This window comes from Mastomys coucha, unplaced genomic scaffold, assembly GCF_008632895.1.
Source record: "Mastomys coucha isolate ucsf_1 unplaced genomic scaffold, UCSF_Mcou_1 pScaffold1, whole genome shotgun sequence".
NCBI classification, from domain to species: domain Eukaryota; kingdom Metazoa; phylum Chordata; class Mammalia; order Rodentia; family Muridae; genus Mastomys; species Mastomys coucha.
Window position 1 is genome coordinate 36,291,463 of NW_022196891.1, and position 20,811 is coordinate 36,312,273.

The window sequence follows — 20,811 nt, forward strand, 5'->3', positions numbered from 1 at the left end:
TGTTTTGGATTTACTTGCTTACTGTTTTTGTTTTTGTTTTTGGTTTTTTTAGTTTTTCTCATATTTATTAGTTATATAAATTCTTACCTGCGTGTTATTTACTATTTATAATGTTTTAACGTACCTAGCCTATTTTTCTATTTCACATCCGTATTATAATTTATAGTAGTTATACCTTGGAAATTTTTTCTATATGAATACTGACATTTACATATAAACTATTGGGGTAAAAAACAACTTGCAAAATGCTTCATAGTTTGATAGGATTCATATACCTTGTAAGCCATGGCTACACCTAGCCAACAAGAGCTTGAAGGGTTTGCTTCAAGTGGAATACAAAAACGATCCCACAGAGCAGGATGGAGGGTCAAAGAATTCAATATTCCTTCATTCTGTATATGTTTATATATTTATTAGCATATATATGTGTATATATTCTGAAGTAAAAGTGGAAAACCTTCATGTTTTGAATAGAGATGGTTTCGAAGAAAATTACAACACAAGAGGTTCATTGAACAGTATCATAAGATCCTAAATGCTGAGCGTGAAGCTCTGACATGTTTGCGCCAGCAGGAAAGGGCTGCATCCGTGATTCAGAAGGCAGTACGGCACTTTCTCCTTCGTAGAAGACAAGAAAAGGTCAATAGCAGCGCCACTAGAATTCAGGTAAACCAAAGTCTAGTTTTAGATCAGGATTATAATCTGAGTGGCAGCTTTAGTCGGAAGGTTCAAAACCTTACTGGCTGACATCTTTAAATGACTTTGTTATACCTGATTGTTAAGGCATTATGGAGAGGCTATTCTTGGAGGAAGAAAAATGATTGCGCAGAAATTAAAGCTATCCGACTCAGGCTTAGAGCTGTGAGCAGGAATGTGGAGGAGGAGAACAAGCTGTACAGAAGAACTTTGCACGCGCTTCATCACCTGCTCTCGGGCAAATTCTTGTCGACCATTCTGGATGCGTTGCAGCACCTGGGTTAGTGTCCTCTAAAGGCCATGTGTAAGAGCAGGGCTGCACTTGCCGTCCGGGTGGGTAAAGAGTGGGATGATTCAGCACTTCCTGCGTTCAGTCTTGTTGCTGTCAGTTTCCTTGTTTGCTCATTTGCTTCTCTCTCAGAGGTCGTTACCAGATTGTCCCCACTTTGCTGTGAGAACATGGCGGAAAGCGGAGCGGTTTCCGCCATCTTTGCTGTGATCCGAAGCTGTAATCGGAGTGTTCCTTGTATGGATGTCGTTGGCTGTGCTGTTCAAGTATTGCTGAATGTGGCAAAGGTACTTTTCCATTTTAATAATAAAACATTCACTGTCAAGAAACATGACCCGGCAAATTAAATTTTGTGCTTGCTCATTATTAGATCTTGCTTCTGACTTTAAATTATTTATTTGAAATAAATTTATTTTTATGTTTCTGGGAGTAAGAAATCATTTAGTCTCTTAACATACCTATATATGAAAATGCTAGCTTTTATAAGATTTGATTTGTTTTGTTTATAACATACCATTTACTGTTGACATGCTAGTGAATTATGACTTTAGTTTTTTATAACCCCGAAGGTAGTTCCTGTGTCATTTTTCAGAGAATACAGCAATAGTACTTACTAAAGTTAGACACCGTTGAGGCATTAAAAGGAAAGGTTTTCTGTCTGAGCCATGTCCTGAGCCACCCTCCTGTCTCTATGAGAAGTAGCGGATAAGAGCAGACCGACACCAAGCTCAGAGTCATGGCCTTGGGTCTGCATGATGCTGCAGTTTGCATAGGTTCTCTGTACTTTGCCTTCTTCTACTATAACATGAGGGCACTTACAGGGCTCACCTCAGTGTCACTGAGAAGACTGGTTACCCCTGGGACACTTCTCTAAGGGGACTCTGGTGTTAGCTAGTGAGCTAGCTTTGTTATTTTAATATTGTCAGCCTGCAGATTTCAATACTAATACAAGGACACAATTAGACAAAAAAGCCATTGAAAATGTAGCCTACACTCAGTGTTAAAATTATCATTTTATTTTATAGCAATTTCATCTTCTCAAGAAACAAGTAACTCAGGAACTAGCTAGATCTTCCCTTTACTGTTATCTTAGCCTGTGGCAATCACAGAAAGTTACTTTGTGAGAGTCATATTACAAAGAGTTTTAAAAGCTTTTTATCTACTTCAAGATAGTCTCTTTTCCTCTTTCTCTCTCTCTCAAGAGTGTTTGACTCGGTTCATGTTAGGAATGTGTGTATAACGTGCATTCAGAAATAACAAAATGTCATCAGTGAGCGTCTTTACTTGGTGTACATGCCCAGAAATTTGGCTCTAACCGTATCTCATGGTTGGATTGTTCTGGCCTCTTTTAAGTATGATAAGACGATCTCGGCCATTTACAATGCTGAGAACTGCGTGGAGACACTGCTGGAGCTTTTGCAGATGTACCAAGAGAAGCCTGGAAACCGAGTCGCAGAGAAGTGTGCCAGCATTTTCACAAGAACGTGCTGTTTGTTAGCTGTGCTTTTGAAGACAGAGCAGTGTGCTTTTGTGAGTAGATCCTTCCATGTTCTCCTAGATTTTTAATGTCATTGACTTGTATATTTTCCCTTTAGTTGTCACATTAATGTAGACCTTTATATATATTCATACCTGCTTTATTCAATGAAAAGAATGTCACAGGTGTTTTTCTGATCAAAAGAATCTGATTCCAGGGCTGGAAAAAATGGTTCATTAGTAGAGCACATGCATACCATGAGTGGCCCTGAAGTTCAGTCCAAGAGGGGGAAAGCTAAACTCTGAAAGTAGAATTGATTGTATCCTTGAGAGCAAGTCAGTAGGAAGAAGAACACACCCTAGCATGTTAGGAAGCAGGTCTGTGTAAGTGTCCTCACCTAAGCCTGGCCTGCTGCCCTTACCATGTTTAGATGGCAAGCTTTTCATTGCTGAGATCCCTGAGCCTCTAGGTGCCACTGTTGACAGAGAGGAACCATGGCCCGTCCCTAGACGCTGGCTTTCTTTTTCTGAGTAGATTGGGAAACAACTGAAGATTTTATGCAAGAGAATGTTTTCAGTGTGAGGTTTGTGTGTTTGCCTGCTTGCTTGTTTGTTTGCTGTTGTTGTTTTGATTTTGGTATGTGTTTGGTTTTGTTTTCAAACAGGATTGTATCGCCATGCTCAGTTCTTCCATGTAGCCAAATTCATTCTGGCTACAGATAGAGAATGAATTTGAGTGAGCCTATGTGGATAAGGGAGACATTAGGAAGGAAGCAGGTGCAGATGTGCCAAAGCCTTTCCAAGGGATGGCACTTCATCTGGGATTGTGTCACTGACAGGAAGAGGACCTCTTTGGAAAAATTCACAAGATTTGATCTCTGGATATGATGTGTATTGGCTGAAGTCTTTTCTGTCTGTATTCCATGTGTACTTGCATATTAAATTAGTTAATAATTTAAGTCAGTCTATCTGCTATATTAGCATTGTTCTTGAAAGGCATAATAATTCATTATTTAGTTACTCTAGGAGAGAGAAATGTAATTCTTACCAGGTTTTGACATGTGTAATGTTTTTTGTTTTTTTTTTTTTAAGGATTCACAAATTAGATCTAAAGTCATTCATCGTATGTATCGTCTCTACAAATTTACAGTTCCTAAGCATAAAGTAAATACACAAGTATTATTTGATAAGCAGGAGCAGAATTCCTGTATAAGCTTTCCTTGTATATCAGAAAGATCTATGAAGACCAAGATAGTTTCAAGGTAAGCAGTTAAATGCATCTACAATGGATTCATTTAAGTATTTACTACCTCTTACCAGAAGCAAAATGCTATGAACATTTTGAGCAGGAGAACACTGGGTGAGTGGAGGAGACCTGCGTAAATAATCAAGCATCATTGCTGTGGCTTTGGGCATTGCCTGGCTGCAAAAATGTCCATGTTAAGTAGCTCAAAAAGCATGCCAGGAAGCTGGTTATAATTATATCACTTGTTTTCTATATTAAAATTAAAATATATTGTGTATCAACTGTCAGGTCCCTCTGGAACCTTGGTGAGGTGGAAAATTTGGTTAAAGCATGTGGCATGATGGGATAAGAGTGGAGTTTGCAGAATGGAAGTTTAAGGTTTTTACCAAGATCCAGTGGCCATGCAGTTTCTGGTGAAGACAAAATCTAGTCTGTGCCTGTAAGAAAAGACAGTTGAATGGTTAAGGTAGTACAGAAAGAAGGTTTGTGATGGGTGGCAGGGGGATTACACTATCCAGGCTGGTGACTTTAGTCATATTTATGACGATGTTACTAAGAACTAAGAATGGTGACAAGATCTGAGAAAAGGCTTAGCCAGTTTCACCCAGGATCTAACCTTGAGAGTCTGCCTTCACCATGGCCTTCTCTATTCATTACCACACAGTATAAGCTGCAAGGAGGCCAGCATCAACTTTAAAATAATAATGCACAGGTTAGGTAGGTAGCAATAAGCTGTGGCACGAAGTTCCCTCACACTCTAAAACACTTCATGAATGCTTTTTATTTTTTTAAACAGACTTAAGCCACAGTGGGTTTTGAGGCGTGATAATATGGAAGAAATTACAAATTCCCTGCAAGCTGTTCACCTGGTAATGGATACCCTTGGAATTCCTTATTCGTAAAAGGAAACATTTTCAGTGTGGGACAAAAAAAAAAAACAAATTATGCCAATCATGGATACCTGGAGCAGTTTTTATTGTCAGTGTAAACTGTTTAGACATGACTTTGTATAAAAAGAAAAATGTATATTAATAAAATAAAAATGTATATTAATATTGCAAGTTACTAAATTGCTTAATGAATTCGTTTTTACTATTTTTTTAACTTTTAAGATTATAATTTAAATGTTTTTCCCTTCCATTTTTTCCCTCTAAACCCTGCCATATACCACTACCTGCTCTTTTTCAAATTCATTGCCTCTCTTCACTAATTATTATGCAGGGGTTATGTATATGTATATGTATGTATGTATTCCTAAATACAGTGTAATAAACCCCTATAATGTCACTTATATGTATGTTTTCAGAGCTGATGTTTGGGACTGGTTCGATGTATGTGAAAACTTAGTTTGCTATGACTTACAATATTTGTGTCTATCAACTTAAAAAGTATTATTTTTTAATGTAATCCTATCTCTAAAGGAAAAGTAATATCTTTGATTTATACATAAGTTGAAGCACATTTTAAAGCAAAATATTGGACTGAAGATAAGTCTTCGATCTTATGTGAGAGAATAATATGAAGTAACCCCAGGATGTTTATGTCTTAGGTTTTCTGTTTGTCTTGGTTGGTGTTCTATTGCTGTGAAGAGACAACCGGAGCATGGCAACTCTTATTTAATTGGGGCTTCCTTTCAGTGTCAGAGGTAAATCCATTATCTTCATACAGGCAAGCATGGTGGCATGTAGGTGATGAGCTGGACAAGTAGCAGAGAGCTCTGATTCCTGATAGGCAGGCCAAGAGACCCTGGGCTTGGCAGGGGCTATTGAAATGATAACGCCCACTCCCAACAAGGCCACACCTCTAATCCTTTCAAATAGTACCACGCCCTGGTGAAACAGTCAACTCTGAGCCAAACTTATTCAAACTACCACACTGTTGCTGAAATAAAAACACCCCACAAAGGGAACTTAAACAAGTGGGTTGTTTGGGCTTAGAGCTCAGGAATCTAACTGCTCCTGTTGTACCCACTGCCAGGGAGCACAGTTCAATGATGAATCCTTATGCTCAGCTCACTCTCTCCTTTGTACATAGCCAAAGATCCCAGTCTGGGGAATGGTGCTACCTGCAGTGGGCAGGTCTTCTCATCTAGGTTGTTGCTGTAATCAAGGCAATACCTAATAGGAATGCCCAGCTTCACATTTCCCAGATTATTCTAGATCTCATCAAGTTGTTGCTTGAGATTGACCATTACAACCTCAAGGCACTTTGCTTTGGTTTTCATCTTTGATTGGCAAAGCATTTTGTAAGGGTCCATGATTCTCCAAAGAATGATACTCTGAACTCAAATAGCTTGTAAACTCAAAAGAGTGTTTTATTCTGCAGAAGTCCAACATACTGGGGTCTCTCATTACCCAGATGGAGAGACAACTTAGTGAGCTCAGAGGCCAGATTTAAAGCTTCTGGGGTGTCCAACAACATGCATTAATCTGTCTGCCTTGTATATGTACCCCAGATAGGTGACCTCAAATTGACAAAGCTGGGTCTTCTTAGAAGACAGTCAGTAGCCAAGTTGACCCAGCTCCTGTAACAAGTCTTGTGTGGCCTCCTGGCATTTCTCCAAATCAGGTGCCCCTGAAATGTACAGGATCACCGTTTTGGGGGAGAGTGGGCCTACTCAGTACTCACTCAAGTCCTCATGCATTGCCTTCTCAAAGATGGTGGGTGAGTTCTTGAATCCTTGAGGCAGGAGTTTCCAAGTCACTTGTCCCTTGAAGCCTCTCTCAAAGTCTTGCTATTCAAAGGCAAATAGAAGCTGGCTTTTAGGTGCCAGAGGTAGGCTCCAAAGCCATTCAGTGGCTGAAGCTTCCAGCAGATGGCAGGAGCAGCTTGGTTAACAAAAGCCATGTTCACAGGTTCTCTCTGGTCTGGGTCAAAAGGAGTGTAGGTCCTATAGGCTTCTAAGTCTTTCTAGATATTCCCTGGGGTTCTCATTCTTTCCCTTCATCACCTGGCTCACCTTAGATAAATTTGTAGGCCATCTGGTGGCCTCTCAAAGGCATCCCCAACAGAATCTGGCTGTAGACCCAGAGCCTCTCCTTACCTTCTACAGTGTTAAAATCCCAGTCAGGTGGAGTCAAGGGAAAGGCTGCATCGATATTAGCCTGAACTTGAGTGGTCAGCCCATTTACTCCCAGAACTAAATTCTGGGTGGCTCCCACAATCCTCTCTCTCCTCTGTCTTGAAGAAGATCTGGAGCAGTTGTTAACAGTTGTCCCAGGTGGGCTGGTGAGTCAGCATGATTGAATCTAGAAGACCTGTGAAAGCTGATGGTCTTTCTAAAAATGGGGAGTTCTGCAACGTCCAGTTGTAAGGATTATTACTGGCACATGACACATATGTCATGAACTGTCTCCCCTAAGCGTCTGGGCGGCACCCATAGCCTGGATGGGTAAGGCAGTAGTAGAGTCAGCCCTCTGGGAAGTATAGACCAGAGTATGAGGTGGACTCCAAGTAGAGTCAGGAGAGTCAGGGGCTGTTCCTCCCTCTCTGCCTGTGCTGGCTGGGCAGGGGCAGATGCCGGAAGAAAAACATAAGGAGAGGGACATAGATCCTCCTCGGGAGCAGAAAAGGGAACAGGGCAGGGGGCTGTGGCTGACCCCCCTTTAGATGAAGGTGGGGAGCATCGAAGCCCAGAGCTCTTGGTTCAGTGGCTCTCATAAACTAAACCTTCACCCTGTAAATAATGAGAAGAAACAATGTCCCCTCCTCAGGCCATCCTACTTTATAGGTGGGCCATTCATTCTTGCAAAAGATGGGTAGTTTTTGGGGTCAAACAACCAGACCTGAGTCTTCTGCAACTTGTGAAAGTCCTTAAAATGGTTCAGGCCAAGCCCAGTGGGGTGCTTTGTGCTTATCCCATCCTAGGAATCAAAGAAAAATATGTACAAGAGGGCAAAAAGCACAAACAGAATACACACAGACAGACACAGGACTTTCCTCAGAAAACAAGACTAAAACCAAAAAGGCTTTCTCAGACAGTGGCCCACAGACCCACAGACCATTCAGAATCCAGAAGAGAATTAGCAAGTTCTCTAGCTTCTGGTAGGGAGTCAGGAGCATCCTTCCTTGTCCCTGACTGGGTGACAATACTTGTCTGCTTTGTCCCTCTTGGTCTCCAGATTAAACCCAAAACAGAAACACAGATATTGACAGGACAAAAGACAACTGGGCACCCATACTTACCGATGGGAAAAACACTCCACTGTTTGGGTCAGGAGATCTCCAACAAATTCCCAGGATGAGCCCCCAAATGTAAGGGTCCATGATTCTTAAAAGAATGATACCCTGGACTCAAACAGTATGTAAATGGAAAAGAGCATTTCCATTCTGCAGAAGCCCAGCATGCTGGAGTCTCTCATTAAGATAGAGAGACAACCAAGTGAGGTCACTGGCCAGATTTAAAGCACATTAGGAGATTGCAGGGTAGATGACCTTTCTCTTACTCCATCTCTAAGGATATTCTATTACTGGGGTGTCAGGGCTGGAGACTTGCTGGGAAGGTCTGGGAATTGTTGCTGAAGAAGTAGCTGAGGAAATCTGTAAACTGCTGCTGATCCATTGTCCTTGCCTCAGGCCAGGTGGCAGGGCAGGTTCTGAGGGCAGGGCTTGCCTGGAACTTGCCAAGCTCTTGGAAACAGAGATTTAGGCCTAGTCTCTTGAACTGCCAATTTGAAGCCTGTCATGGAGTCAGCCTAGCCTTCTCAATTCAATTAAACGAGCAAGATTTTTCTAGAGATACTTCTGAAGAGGTAGGCTTAGGAACTTTGGAAGATTTCACCAGACCCCCTCCCCTCGTGGAAGAGAAAGGTCATAGAGCTCATAGGCACCCCTCCCCTCCTGAAGGGTGAGTCTAATTACATTCCTCAGGCCTCAGACCTACCATTGTCCCCCCCCCCTCCAACCCCCACAGACAAGGAAAGCCCTTGCTACCTCATTCCCTAAAGACCAATCAGTTTAAAAATCACACAGTTCTGCCAAAATTACATTGTGCCTAGTGGCTGTTGCTCTATTCTACCCCTGAAAGCTGTATAAAAACTGATCGAACAGGCTGCCTGAGGTTGCCACCTCATTTTCAGGTACAGGATGACCCCAACCTACTGGAACAATAAATTCCTCTTGCTTTTGCATTCATCCCCAGTTGTTATCTCCCGCAGCCTCAGCTCTGCTGGGGAGCACTGACAACCTGTACCTAGAGGCAGCCACCTACGGGGCTAAACAATAGCCCGCTACACTGCCTTTGAAGACAGCAACCTGGAAGTGACACTGAGCTGTGAAAAGGCCTACCTGCTTGGAGACTTTAGTTTGCCAGAGACTCTGGCATCTGATTTCTGCTAAAGTGTTTATGTTATGCTTATATCTTGTGCCTGGAGATTTCAGTTTCAGTTTTTACCTGCCCCTATAAATGTTCTAAAAATCCCTAAGTAAATGGAAACCTTGATAAAGCTACTTGGCCTCTGTCTCTTTATCTCTCAATCCCACTTATTTTCTAGGTCCTTTGCAAACCTCTGTTCTGAGGGAACCCAGACCTGTGGAGTTGCAGGCTGGTTCCACTCATATGGCACCCTGACTTTGGGGCTCAGATGCAGAGGAAAAATAGAGGGCACACTGTCTCGCAGAGCTCTGCCTAAAAAAGGAAAGAAAAGGAAATGGATGTACACTATTCCACACAATAGGTAACTGTGACACTAGGGCTAGCCATATTTTTAGAAGTCACCGTGTGAGAAGGGTATGGGGCTAGGCTGAATTGGTACTGACCCGGTATGTGATTCACCTAGGAAATTGCCAATGAATATGGGGTCGAATGTGTCCAAAGAAGCTATACAGAATTCAGACAAGCTGCTCAAGACAAAGGAAGTAAGGCCAGAAAAAAAAAGGCACTAACAAATCTTTCAGAAGAGATAGAAACTCACTGCCCATGGCTTCAAGAAGTAAGAGTAATAAATAAGAAGACTTGGGAAAGAATTGGTAGAGCCCTTAGGAATAGTAGGGTGGATGGATTCACTCTACGGCTTTGGCCCCTTGTTATGGAAATTATAGAGGAGAATGAAAAGCAGAAGGAAGAAACAGAGAGCAAATGGAGTCTGCTGAGCTCGGACAACGCAGACACAGACAGTTCTAGGGACTCAGATACAGGAACTGTGGAGGGCCAAAATACTTCCTCAGAAAGCAGATTCGCCAGGTCTCATGGAGCCGGCATTCATACGCAACATCTGCTACTTCCCTGATAAGAGAAAAGACTCAGAGAGAATCACAATTGAGTAATTTGGAGTTTGAAATTAAGCTACAGAAAATGAATAATGAGTTGAGTGAGTTAAAGGCACTTCAGGCAGAAGGAAGGACACCTATCTGAAGATAGACCGTTTTCGCCTTTAGAGAGAGCATTCTGTCAGGCTCTTGAAAATGGGCAGGACACTTCGGGACTGCTAGTTTTTCCTGTAGTGGAAAGGCGGGATTAAAATGACGAATTGTACAGATATTATCAGACCTTGGATTTCAAAGTTATTAAAGATTTAAAGGAAGCAGTGACTCAGTATGGTCCAAACGCACTGTTTACGCAGGCAGTTTTGGACAATGTTCTAGAATTTTATTTAATGCCACAGGGCTAGAGAATGTTGTGCAAAGCTACATTGCAGGAAGGTGATTTTTTGCTTTGGAACTCAGAATGGAGAGAGGTTAGCAAGAAGTCAACAGGGCAAAATGCTCAGTCAGGTAATCCAGAATGGAATCTAGACTTGCTCCTGGGAGAAGGGTTGTATGAAGGAAGTGCTAGACAAATTGAGTATCCCGCTGGAATGTATGCTCAAATTGCTATGGCAGCAAGAAAAGCTTGGATACAATTACCTACAAAGGGTAAGGGTAGTGGGAGTCTAGCTGGTATCCGGCAGGGGCCAGAGGAACCTTTTCAAAACTTTGTAGCCAGATCACAGCAAGCTGTAAGCAGGACTCTTGGAGCTTCTCATACAGACGGTCCACTTATTACACAGTTAGCCTATGAGAATGCTAATACTGCATGCAAAGCAGATATTCTACTGCACAAGGGTCAAATGGATTTATCTGAATACTCACCTTTGTGCAGATATTGGACCTTCCTATAATCAGGGTTTAGCTATGGCAGCCGAAATGCAAGGAACTACTATTCCAGAGATCCTGGAGCAAAGGCAGGAGAATAAAAGATGCTATAATTGTGGAAGTTTCAATCATTTTAAGAATGATTGCCCTAAGAAATCAGAAAGTACAAGCAGGCAGCAATCAGGTTCTGCCCCAAGAGTCTGTCCTCGTTGCAGGAGAGGGAAACATTGGGACAAAGATTATAGATTTAAAAAAGGCTTTCAAGACAATACCTGGTCGGGAAACGAGTTGAGGGACCAGTCCCGTGCAATACGCCTATATTTGTTATCAAGAAAAAGTCAGGTAAGTGGAGACTTACAAGAAAGAAAGGTAAATGAAACTATGGTAGTTATGGGAACATTGCAGACTGTACTTCCATCTCCAGTGGCAATTCCAAAAGGATTTTACAAGATAGTTATGGATTTAAAAGACTATTTCTTTACAATTCCTTTGCACCCTGAGGATTGTGAGAGATTTGTTTTTAGTGTCCCATCTGTTAATTTTAAGGAACCTATGAAAAGATATCAATGGACAGTCCTTCCTCAGGGCATGGCTAATAGTCCTATGTTATATCAGAAGTTTGTGGCATAGGTCATTGACCCTATAAAAAAATGGCCAATGATATATATATTGCCCACTACACAGATGATGTCCTATTAGCTGGAGAAGTTCCTCAAGATGTGCTTTTATGTTATAGAGACTTACAAGTTGTTCTAGCTGAAAAGGGACTGCAGATAGCTCCAGAAAAGGTGCAAACTCAGGATCTGTATATTATTTAGGTTTTACACTCACGGATCAAGCTGTTATTCCCCAAAAGATAATTATTCGTAGAGACTTAAGAACCTTAAATGATTTTCAAAAATTATTAGGTGATATCAATTGGATTCGTCTCTACTTAAAACTTACTACAGGATAATTGAAAACCTTATTTGATATTCTCAGAGGTAATTCTGATCCAAATTCTCCTAGATCTTTAACTAAAGAAAGAATGTCAGCTTTACAACAGGTAGAAAAGGCTATTGAAAATCAATTTTTTACTTACATAGATTATTCTTTACCTTTGCATTTATTAATTTTCAATACAACTCATGCTCCTACAGCATTGTTGTGGCAGAAAGCACCTCTCATGTGGATACATTCAAGGATATCATCTAAACGTAATATCTTGCCATATTATGAGGTAGTAGCACAAATGATTGTGCTTGGTAGAAAGCAGGCACTGATTTATTTTAGCAAAGAGCCAGATGTTATTCCACCTTTTACTCTAGATCAAGATTCCTGGTTAAAACAGAATAGCACAGACTGGTTGCTTGCTCAAATAGGATTTCAAGGAATTATAGATAATCATTATCCTCAAGATAAACTCACAATCTTTTAAAATGTGTATGAGTGATTTTTCCTAATGTGACATCCTTACAGCCTTTGAGTAATGCCCTTGTGGTATTTACTGATGTTTCCTCTAAAGGACGAGCTGTATATCTTATTAATAATCAACAGGTAGTTATAGCAACTCCTGGTCTCTGCTCAATTAGCTGAATTAACAGCAATATTAAAGGTATTTCAAGCTGTATCTGAAGCTCTTAATCTTTACACAGACAGCTTATACGTGGCCCAATCAGTGCTCTTATTAGAGACATGTGGTACATTTAAATTTAATACCACAGCAGGGTCCCTATTTTCACAATTACAGAGTATCATTCTTGCACGTAAAAATCAGTTTTATATTGGTCATATACGGGTCTACCTGGGCCATTAGCCAGAGGCAATCATCTTACTGACAGACCTCTGGTAGGAGAGGTTTTAGTTTCAGATCTTGTTTCATTAGCTAACAGGATCACGATAAATTCCATCTATCTAGCCAGACTCTGAGGGTTAAACATAAAATTTCCAAAGAGCAAGTAAGAATGATTGTTAAACAATGCCATAATTGCATTATTTTATCTCCATTTAGGGGTAAACCCAAGAAGCCTTATGTCCAACCATATTTGGCAGATGGATATAACTCATTATGCAGAATTTGGAAAACTTAAAAATATACATGTCTGCCTTATTTATAATAGCCAGAACCTGGAAACAACCCAGATGTCCCTCAACAGAGGAGTGGATACAGAAATTGTGGTACATTTACACAATGGAGTACTACTCAGCTATTAAAAACAATAAATTTATGAAATTCTTAGGGAAATGGATGGATCTGGAGAATATCATCCTGAGTGAGGTAACCCAATCACAAAAGAAAAAATACGGTATGCACTCTCTGATAAATGGTTATTAGTGCAGAAGTCTGGAATACAGGAAGAACAACCCACATTCCACAAGGAACTCAAGAAGAAGGAAGACCAAAGGTAGACATTTCATTCCTTCTTAAAAGGGGGAATCAAATACCCACGGGAGGAGTTGCGGAGATTAACTATGGAGCAGAGACTGAAGGAAGGGTAAGCCAGCCTAAATATAGCTATCTCCTGAGAGGCTCTGACAGTATCTGACTAACACAGATGTAGAGGCTCACAGCCATCCATCGAACTGAGTGCAGGGTCCCCAGTGAAGGAATTAGAGAAAAGACCAATGGAGCTGAAGGGTTTGTAGCCCCTTAGGACGAACAACAACATGATCTAACTAGTACCTTCGGAGCTCCCAGGGTCTCAACCACCAACCAAGGACTGCACATAGAGGGGTCTGATTGTTCAAGCAGCATGTGTATGTTAGAGGATTGCAAAATCGATCATCAATAGGAGGAGAGGACCTCGGCCCTGTGAAGGTTCTGTGCCCCAGTGTAGGGGAATGCCAGGGCCAGAAATTGGGAGAGGGTGGGGTGGCAGGCATGGGGAGGGGAGAGGCAACAGGGGTTTGTTTTTGTTTGTCTTTTTGTTTTTTGGAGGGGAAACTGGGAATGGAGAAGAAATTCGCATGTAAATAAAGAAAATATCTAAAATAAAAAAAATATATACATGTCTGTATTGATACTTGTTAAGGATTTATATTTGGTTCCCTGCATACAGGAGAAGCGTCTAGAAATGTGATTGATCATTGTTTATTAGCCTTTAATGTTATGGGCTTACCCAAAGTGATTAAGACAGACAATAGACCAGGTTACACTGGCAAAAACTTTATGTCTTTTTTCAAAGACTTTGGCATTAACCATAAAACTGGAATCCCCTATAACCCTATGGGACAAGGAATTGTTTAACCTGCACATTGCACTCTTAAAAACTGGATTTTGAAAACGAACGGGGGGGCGGGGATATGTATCCTCCTAAACCTCCAAAGGCACACCTTGTCTTTGTGCTTTTGTTTTGAATTTCTTGCAGACTGACATCAAAGGTCAGTCAGCTACAGACTGACATTGGCATCCTAACACTTCAAGTTCATATGCCATGGTAAAATGGAAGGACCTGCTCACCAATGCCTGGCATGGACCAGACCCTCTCTTGGTCTGGAGCAGAGGGTCCAAGTGTGTTTTTTCTCAGAAAGAGGATGGAGCATGTTGGCTTCCTGAAAGGCTAATACTCAAAGTGGACTTTGATCCACAGCCTTCTCAGCAAATGTGCTTAAACACACTGCTGAAAAGTTTTTTTTTCCTTCGTTTTCTTTTGTTTTTAAGCTGAGAGCTTTTCTATCAGCTCTGAATTTCTTCTGCCTGCTTTGATCCGGAAAATTGCTTTCTCCTGAACTAAATGAACAATTCAAATTTCCCAGCTCATACCCGGAGCAAGAAGGTTTTGGCTACCTCCACACTGTTAACATTCTAAGGGCTAGTGCAACCCCGAATTTGCTAGCCAGACTTACTAATTTGCTTTTGAATTGAGAACTGTTCTCTAGGTAACCTTCTCCAGAGTCAAAGCCGATAATTCACAACTCAAACAGAAGCTTAAACTTAGCTTCAGCACCATGGTGAGCAACCTTGCGAGAACTTCAAGAGGTGTTCTTCAAAGAGACTGTGGCAGCTCATGAACTTTGCAGACAAATAAATGTCTTGGTATTAGCTGCACGGAAGGAGGGTGCATTGTTGAAAACCTGTGGTCCACGAGCTAGGGCTTTGGCAAAAATCCACCTAAGACAGAGGCACACGCTGAGTGGCTGTGCTGTTGAAAAAACACATAATTAGCCCAGTTTGTAGGATTCAAACTAGATGCACGTGGCCTCAATGACGGGTAAAGATATCTTCCAGTAGATATTATTTTCCACAAGGTGATATCCATCAAAGCACCAAAAATATTCCCGTGCAGGACTGCATTGTTTGATTATGCCTTAGTCCTGCTTTTTGTCTAATAGACAAGGAAGAGATGTTGGCTCCCCCCCCCCCCCCCCCCCCCCCCCCCCCCCCCCCCCCGCCCCATCTCAGCTCTGCTGTGGAGCACTGACAGCCTGCTGCCTAGAGGCAGCCACCTACGGGGCTAAACAATGGTCCGATACACTGACAGATCGCCTTTGAAGACAGCAGCCTGGAAGTGACACTGAGCTGCGAAGATGCCTACCTGCTTGGAGACTAGGTTGCCAGAGACTCTGGTGTCTGATTTCTGCTAAAGTGTTTATGTTATGCTTATATCTTGTACCTGGAGATTTTGGTTTCAGTTTTTACCTGCCCCTATAAATGTTCTAAAGATCCCTAAGTAAATGGAAGCCTTGATAAAGCTATTTGGCTTCCGTCTCTTTGTCTCTTGATCCCACTTATTTTCCAGGTCCTTTGCAAACCTCCGTTCTGAAGACCTGTGGAGCTGTGGGCCAGCTCCACTCACCTGGTTCCACGTTATTCACTCTGGGACAGGGGGTGGGGGATTCCTGGTAAGGTAAGGCTTGTCAGAATCTTACATTACAAGATCACAGCTGTCCTCTTTAGGCACTGAAATCCTAATCTTTGAATGAATTGAGTTTTAAATTTGAAAATGATTCAACTTTGAATTCTTTTTCTCTTTTACTCATATCTGATCATTCTAGGGCCTTGGAGACTTGAAATGTTGCAGACATGGAGCCAATTTGTTTTCAACTAACTTTAATCCCATTATGCCATTCATTGCTTATCTCTGTGTGTCCTAACATCCTTTTCACTTTTGGGTAAACCTTTGGGATGTCTTCATAGCCAACAGCTAACTTCTAGCAACTTAAAAACTAAGGCTCCATCATAAAATATCTGGTGTTCACGGCTGAGTGGCATTGCTTTGCCATAACCTTGCTTTGTATAGTCCCACCATTTTACTTGGCATCTGCTTTCATTATGATTTTCTTTTGTTCTATAACTCTTAAAAATCTTATTAAAACACTTGTATGTTAGAACATGCTATTCAAACACAACCATGAAGAGACAAAAAGCAGCAGGACAGATTCCATCTTGTCCTCTAAACTCTATTTTAAGCTGGTTGGAGAAACCTTGGGAAAAAAACTGCTGTTTTTGGAAAAAGCAGAAAGCTGCTCTCTTCTCTCCTTGGAGTGATAAGGCCCCCACCCTTGAGCTCTAGGAAAGAGATCACCAAGCATTCCCAGCATAACAGCTGTGGCCAGCTTTCTTTTTCTTTCTTCTTTTCTTTCTTTCTTTTTTCCTTTCTTTCTTTCTTTCTTTCTTTTTCTTTCTTTCTTTCTTTCTTCCTTCCTTCCTTCCTTCCTTCCTTCCTTCCTTCCTTCCTTCCTTCTTTCCTTTCTTTCTTTCTTTCTTTCTTTCTTTCTTTCTTTCTTTCTTTCTTTCTTTCTTCTTCTTTTTTTTGGTTTTGGTTTTTCAAGACAGGGTTTCTCTGTGTAGCTCTGGCTGTCCTAGAACTCACTCTGTAGACCAGGCTGACCTCGAACTCAGTAATCCTCCTGCTTCTGCCTCCCAAGTGCTGGGATTAAAGGCGTGTGCCACCACTGCCCAGCATGGCCAGCTTTCAACAACAGGAAAAACTGGTCATAATAATAAGGTGAGTTAATTGTAGCCCCTTTTCAGATGTGTGGTCCCTCCTTGTTTTCTGAACAGAAGCTATCAGTAAACATTCTTTTACCCATTGACCCAATCATGTAATGCCAAGGCTTGAAAGCCCCAGCTTGCAAATTTTCCCTATATAAAGCTTAAGCCTCTAGACCTATTATGCAGGTAGGGCTGCCTGGTTACAGAGGATGTCTGGTTCAGGCCCTGTGTCCTCCATTACTAGGAGTCGGCTAGGGCTGCTCTCATAGATTCCATGGAGGTTTCATCACACTCTGTTCCTACCTGATCCTTGAAATGCTACCGCTCCCCCCCCAATACCAGTCATTTCTGACAGTATTTTCTCTACCCTACACCTGTTCCCAATTCATCATCAATATTTGTATTTCCCTTTCACAAGTAGATCCTTGGGTATTTGTGGGGCCCTCAGGATATTGAATACATTCATGTTCCAGAGTTTGGTACAATCCATCTCAAGTACAAAGCCACTCAGGACTTGTCTAGCTCCTGTGTGCATACTTGTTTAGATTTTAGACTGTGCTCTAAAAGTGAACTGTAAACTTAAGTTAACTGGTTTCCTTGAGTTTTGAGTGTTTATACCAAACCATAAAACCTGAAAAGATTTTGGGTCATTGCTCGAAGCCTTAATTTAAAGTCAAATCACATTGAAGTATAGATAACATAGTGACATCTGAAATAATGAAAAGTCTTTGGAATTTAATCTTAAACTGTAGTTAAGGTCTTTGGGTCATAATTTTAATTCTAAGGTACCCAGTTGGTATTAGAGAGTTGGTATAGAAGTTTTTCCATATGTTTGATGTTATGTGTTGAATATAAAAGAAGATACGGTTGGGGATACAGTGTGTGTGTGTGTGTGTGTGTGTGTGTGTGTGCTCACATGCATGAGTGCATAGTTTATTTTGATTAGATATGTAACGTTTCTGATGATTAGGTATTATCACCTTAAGACAATCTGCTGGACAATGTTCTGTGTTCCATAGTAAATATACTAGAGATAGACAGATACCATACAGGATAATCTAGATGTACTACAAAGTAAAGAATAAAAGCATAGCATTACAATGATAATCAGTACATAAAACCAAGAAGAAAATAGTAAACAGCAAAATAGCTAATTTGAAAAATATTTTATTCATTGAAAATTTATATTGATCAAATCCATCCACAGCTGTCTTCCTCAAACTCCCCTTATACCTTTAACATTCTTTTTTTTTTTTTTTGGTTTTTCGAGACAGGGTTTCTCTCTGTAACCCCGGCTGTCCTGGTACTCACTATGTAGACCAGGCTGGCCTCGAACTCGGAAATCCGCCTGCCTCCGCCTCCCAAGTGCTAGGATTAAAGGCGTGCGCCACCACCGCCCGGCTCATACCTTTAACATTCTTGATACCTTTTTAAACAATTATTACTAATAACTGCTGAGTCTAATTAGTGCTTTCCATATGCACATGAGTATGTGGTCACTAACAGTGACCTGAAACCTATAAATAGTCACATTCCCAAGTGAGAGAGAATTTAGCTCCCACAGCTGCTATCAACAGCGAAGAACTCCTCTAACAGGTCAGAGCCTTTGGAGCCCCTTCCCCATCCATGCTAGAACATTGACTGGCTTAATTTTGTCCAGGTCTTGTGCATTTAACCCCATCTGCTGTAAGTTGATGTCTACAGTAATAAGGTCCTGTCCAGAAGTCGGTATTTCATTGCTCCCTTCTGCATCTGTCGCCTCTTACATTCTTTCTGCAAAATTGCCTGAACCTTAGATAGTGGAAAGTTGATATAAATGATCTGCCCATAGTTGAGTTCTCAGTTTTTACTCTTGGCCACTTTGCATTAACTACTCCAGAAAGAAACTTCCCCATTCAAAGTTGAAAGCAGCTCAAGTCTGAGCATATGAGCATAAATATTTAGAATGCATTGTGACAGCCTGGTCATTTAGTTAACCGAGTCTCCCCTCTGGCCTATGATCTCCCCATTCAGAGGCTTTGACCATGCTTACTATGACAGGCATGATACCTCTCCTGTGGAACAGACGTCAGTCCAATCTCTCACCAGTATGGAAGCATGCAGGATCCAGTTTTGAGTAGGATCATTGATATTATTTTCTCCCCAGTAGCCTGCATAGCACCTTCTGGCACTGCATAAGCTAATCATCAGAAGGAGTTTCCTGGTCAGTTTGAAATTGGTTTCTCTGTGTCCTGCATCCACAGTAAGTGATGTCTTTAGCAATGGAGTCTTACCATGTAATTATGGTAGGCCACCAAGAACTGGCAATGGCCTGTGTTTGGAGGTACTTCTGAGGTTTCACTTACCAATAACTAAGGGGGTTATATCCCATGCCTAACACTGAAGTTTTCATATAAGGACCCATTTCTTCTAGGAGCAATTAGGTACATTTACATATGTTCTCTCTCTCTCTCTCTCTCTCTCTCTCTCTCTCTCTCTCTCTCTCTCTCTCTCTGTGTGTGTGTGTGTGTGTGTGTGTCTGCTAACCCACTGCCTATCCTTTCCTATCCCCATGTAAAGCTTTAACTCCTTTCCACTTCTCCTCTCATGTCAATTGTGTTCTGTTCTTTGTTCTAATTGAATTTTTCTTGAGTTGGATGACCATAGATCCTCATATAACTTTTGTAGGCCCTTCACCAATACCTCATTTCCCCATTCCCTCTATTTTGTTGTTGTTGTTGTTTTTTTCAAGACAGGGTTTCTCTGTGTAGCTTTGACTGTCCTGGAACTCACTCTGTAGACCAGGCTGCCTCTGCCTCCGAAGTGCTGGGATTATAGGCGTGTGCCACCACCGCCCAGCTATCCCTTGATTTTTTTGAAGAAAGCAAGTCAATTGGAAGTTTGCTCATTGCTATTTGGATGGAAAATGTCCCAGATAGTCTGAAAATTCATATATCATATTCTTACAGCTATGTACATCCACAATACTCTTTAGTTTCAGTCTTAGAAATTTATCTAAGAAATAATTTGTAAAGGGTAATCCAATGACTTAAGCTTAATTTTTCATGAATTAAACATGATATAATATTGACATTGACTTACTGAGGCATGGGACTTCAGGCTCCCACCCTTGAGTTGTGCAACGAAGGTAGTCCCAGTATGACTCTGAAGGTGTTGAAAACCCATTTTCACAGTAATAGCTGTACTCTTTTCCTATAGGTACTGGGAAGTCTAAGCCTCTTTTCATGATATAGATTTCCATTTTTGAATTGTGGAAAATCACAAGGCTTCACTTACAATAAGAATTAAAACAAACAGAAAAGCACTTGATCATTAAATTCCATTCAGTTAGTTAAAATATCTATATGAGAAGGCAGAAAGTATCCAGGACAAGGAAGCAAACAGAATTCCAACAACTGAGGTATATGAGGATGTCTTTTTCATGCAGTCACATTGTATCCTACAGCTTACCAGAGTAGTGGATTTGAGATATTTGTTAATATCTAATATGACTGCTTATTTGTAATTTGAATTGGAACTAAAATCTATTGTGGTTACAACTTATTGAAGTCAGTTTTATGTTCATATTGAAGTGCTGTATCGTTTACCGTATTAACAAGTTATACAGATGTTTTCTTCTTTATGTTTTTACTTAATAATAATTAGTACTTTTAATATCAGAATAGCATTCATTTTTCCAGGAAGTATGATTGTTCATTAAAGTACTTCATGTAATAGGTTAAAAAGAAAAATTTCATCAAATACCAACAAATGCACACTAAATTTCTATAGCTTTCTTATTCATTTCATTTTTTGTTTTATAAGAGATTTTCAAGAATTTTCTACACATTGTTTACAAATAAAAATTATTTTTATCATAACTGTTATTCTTTAACAAAATTGAGAATTGTGCTTTTCATAGAACACCAATAAATTCAATTAGCTCACTGATTTTTTGAATGGTACCAAAAGGAGACAAGGTTTAAAGTACGAATACAATTGCTATCATAGTCCTCTGTCTCACAGGCCTGCAAAGACAGCAATATTCATTTTAAGTGGAAAATCTATTTAATGAACATACAGAGAGATTAGTCATCTTTGTCTTATCTAGGAAAACACCAGAAACTACACTTGTGATAT

The 20,811-nt window shown here is 40.7% G+C and overlaps 2 protein-coding genes across 4 annotated transcripts in view; both read left to right on the forward strand.

The window, feature by feature from the left end:
* The window catches only part of Aspm (abnormal spindle microtubule assembly), a 66,826-nt gene extending 57,673 nt beyond the window's left edge, over positions 1-9,153 (forward strand). For both annotated transcript variants that reach the window (XM_031384231.1, XM_031384225.1), the window contains 6 exons: positions 475-666; positions 784-976; positions 1,118-1,272; positions 2,339-2,515; positions 3,554-3,723; positions 4,504-9,153. In XM_031384231.1, coding sequence (XP_031240091.1) covers positions 475-666; positions 784-976; positions 1,118-1,272; positions 2,339-2,515; positions 3,554-3,723; positions 4,504-4,609 — 993 coding nt within the window. In that variant the 3' untranslated portion in view covers positions 4,610-9,153. The remainder of the gene's footprint in view (positions 1-474; positions 667-783; positions 977-1,117; positions 1,273-2,338; positions 2,516-3,553; positions 3,724-4,503) is intronic.
* The window catches only part of F13b (coagulation factor XIII B chain), a 186,436-nt gene that overhangs the window by 55,423 nt on the left and 110,202 nt on the right, over positions 1-20,811 (forward strand). The window lies entirely within an intron of this gene.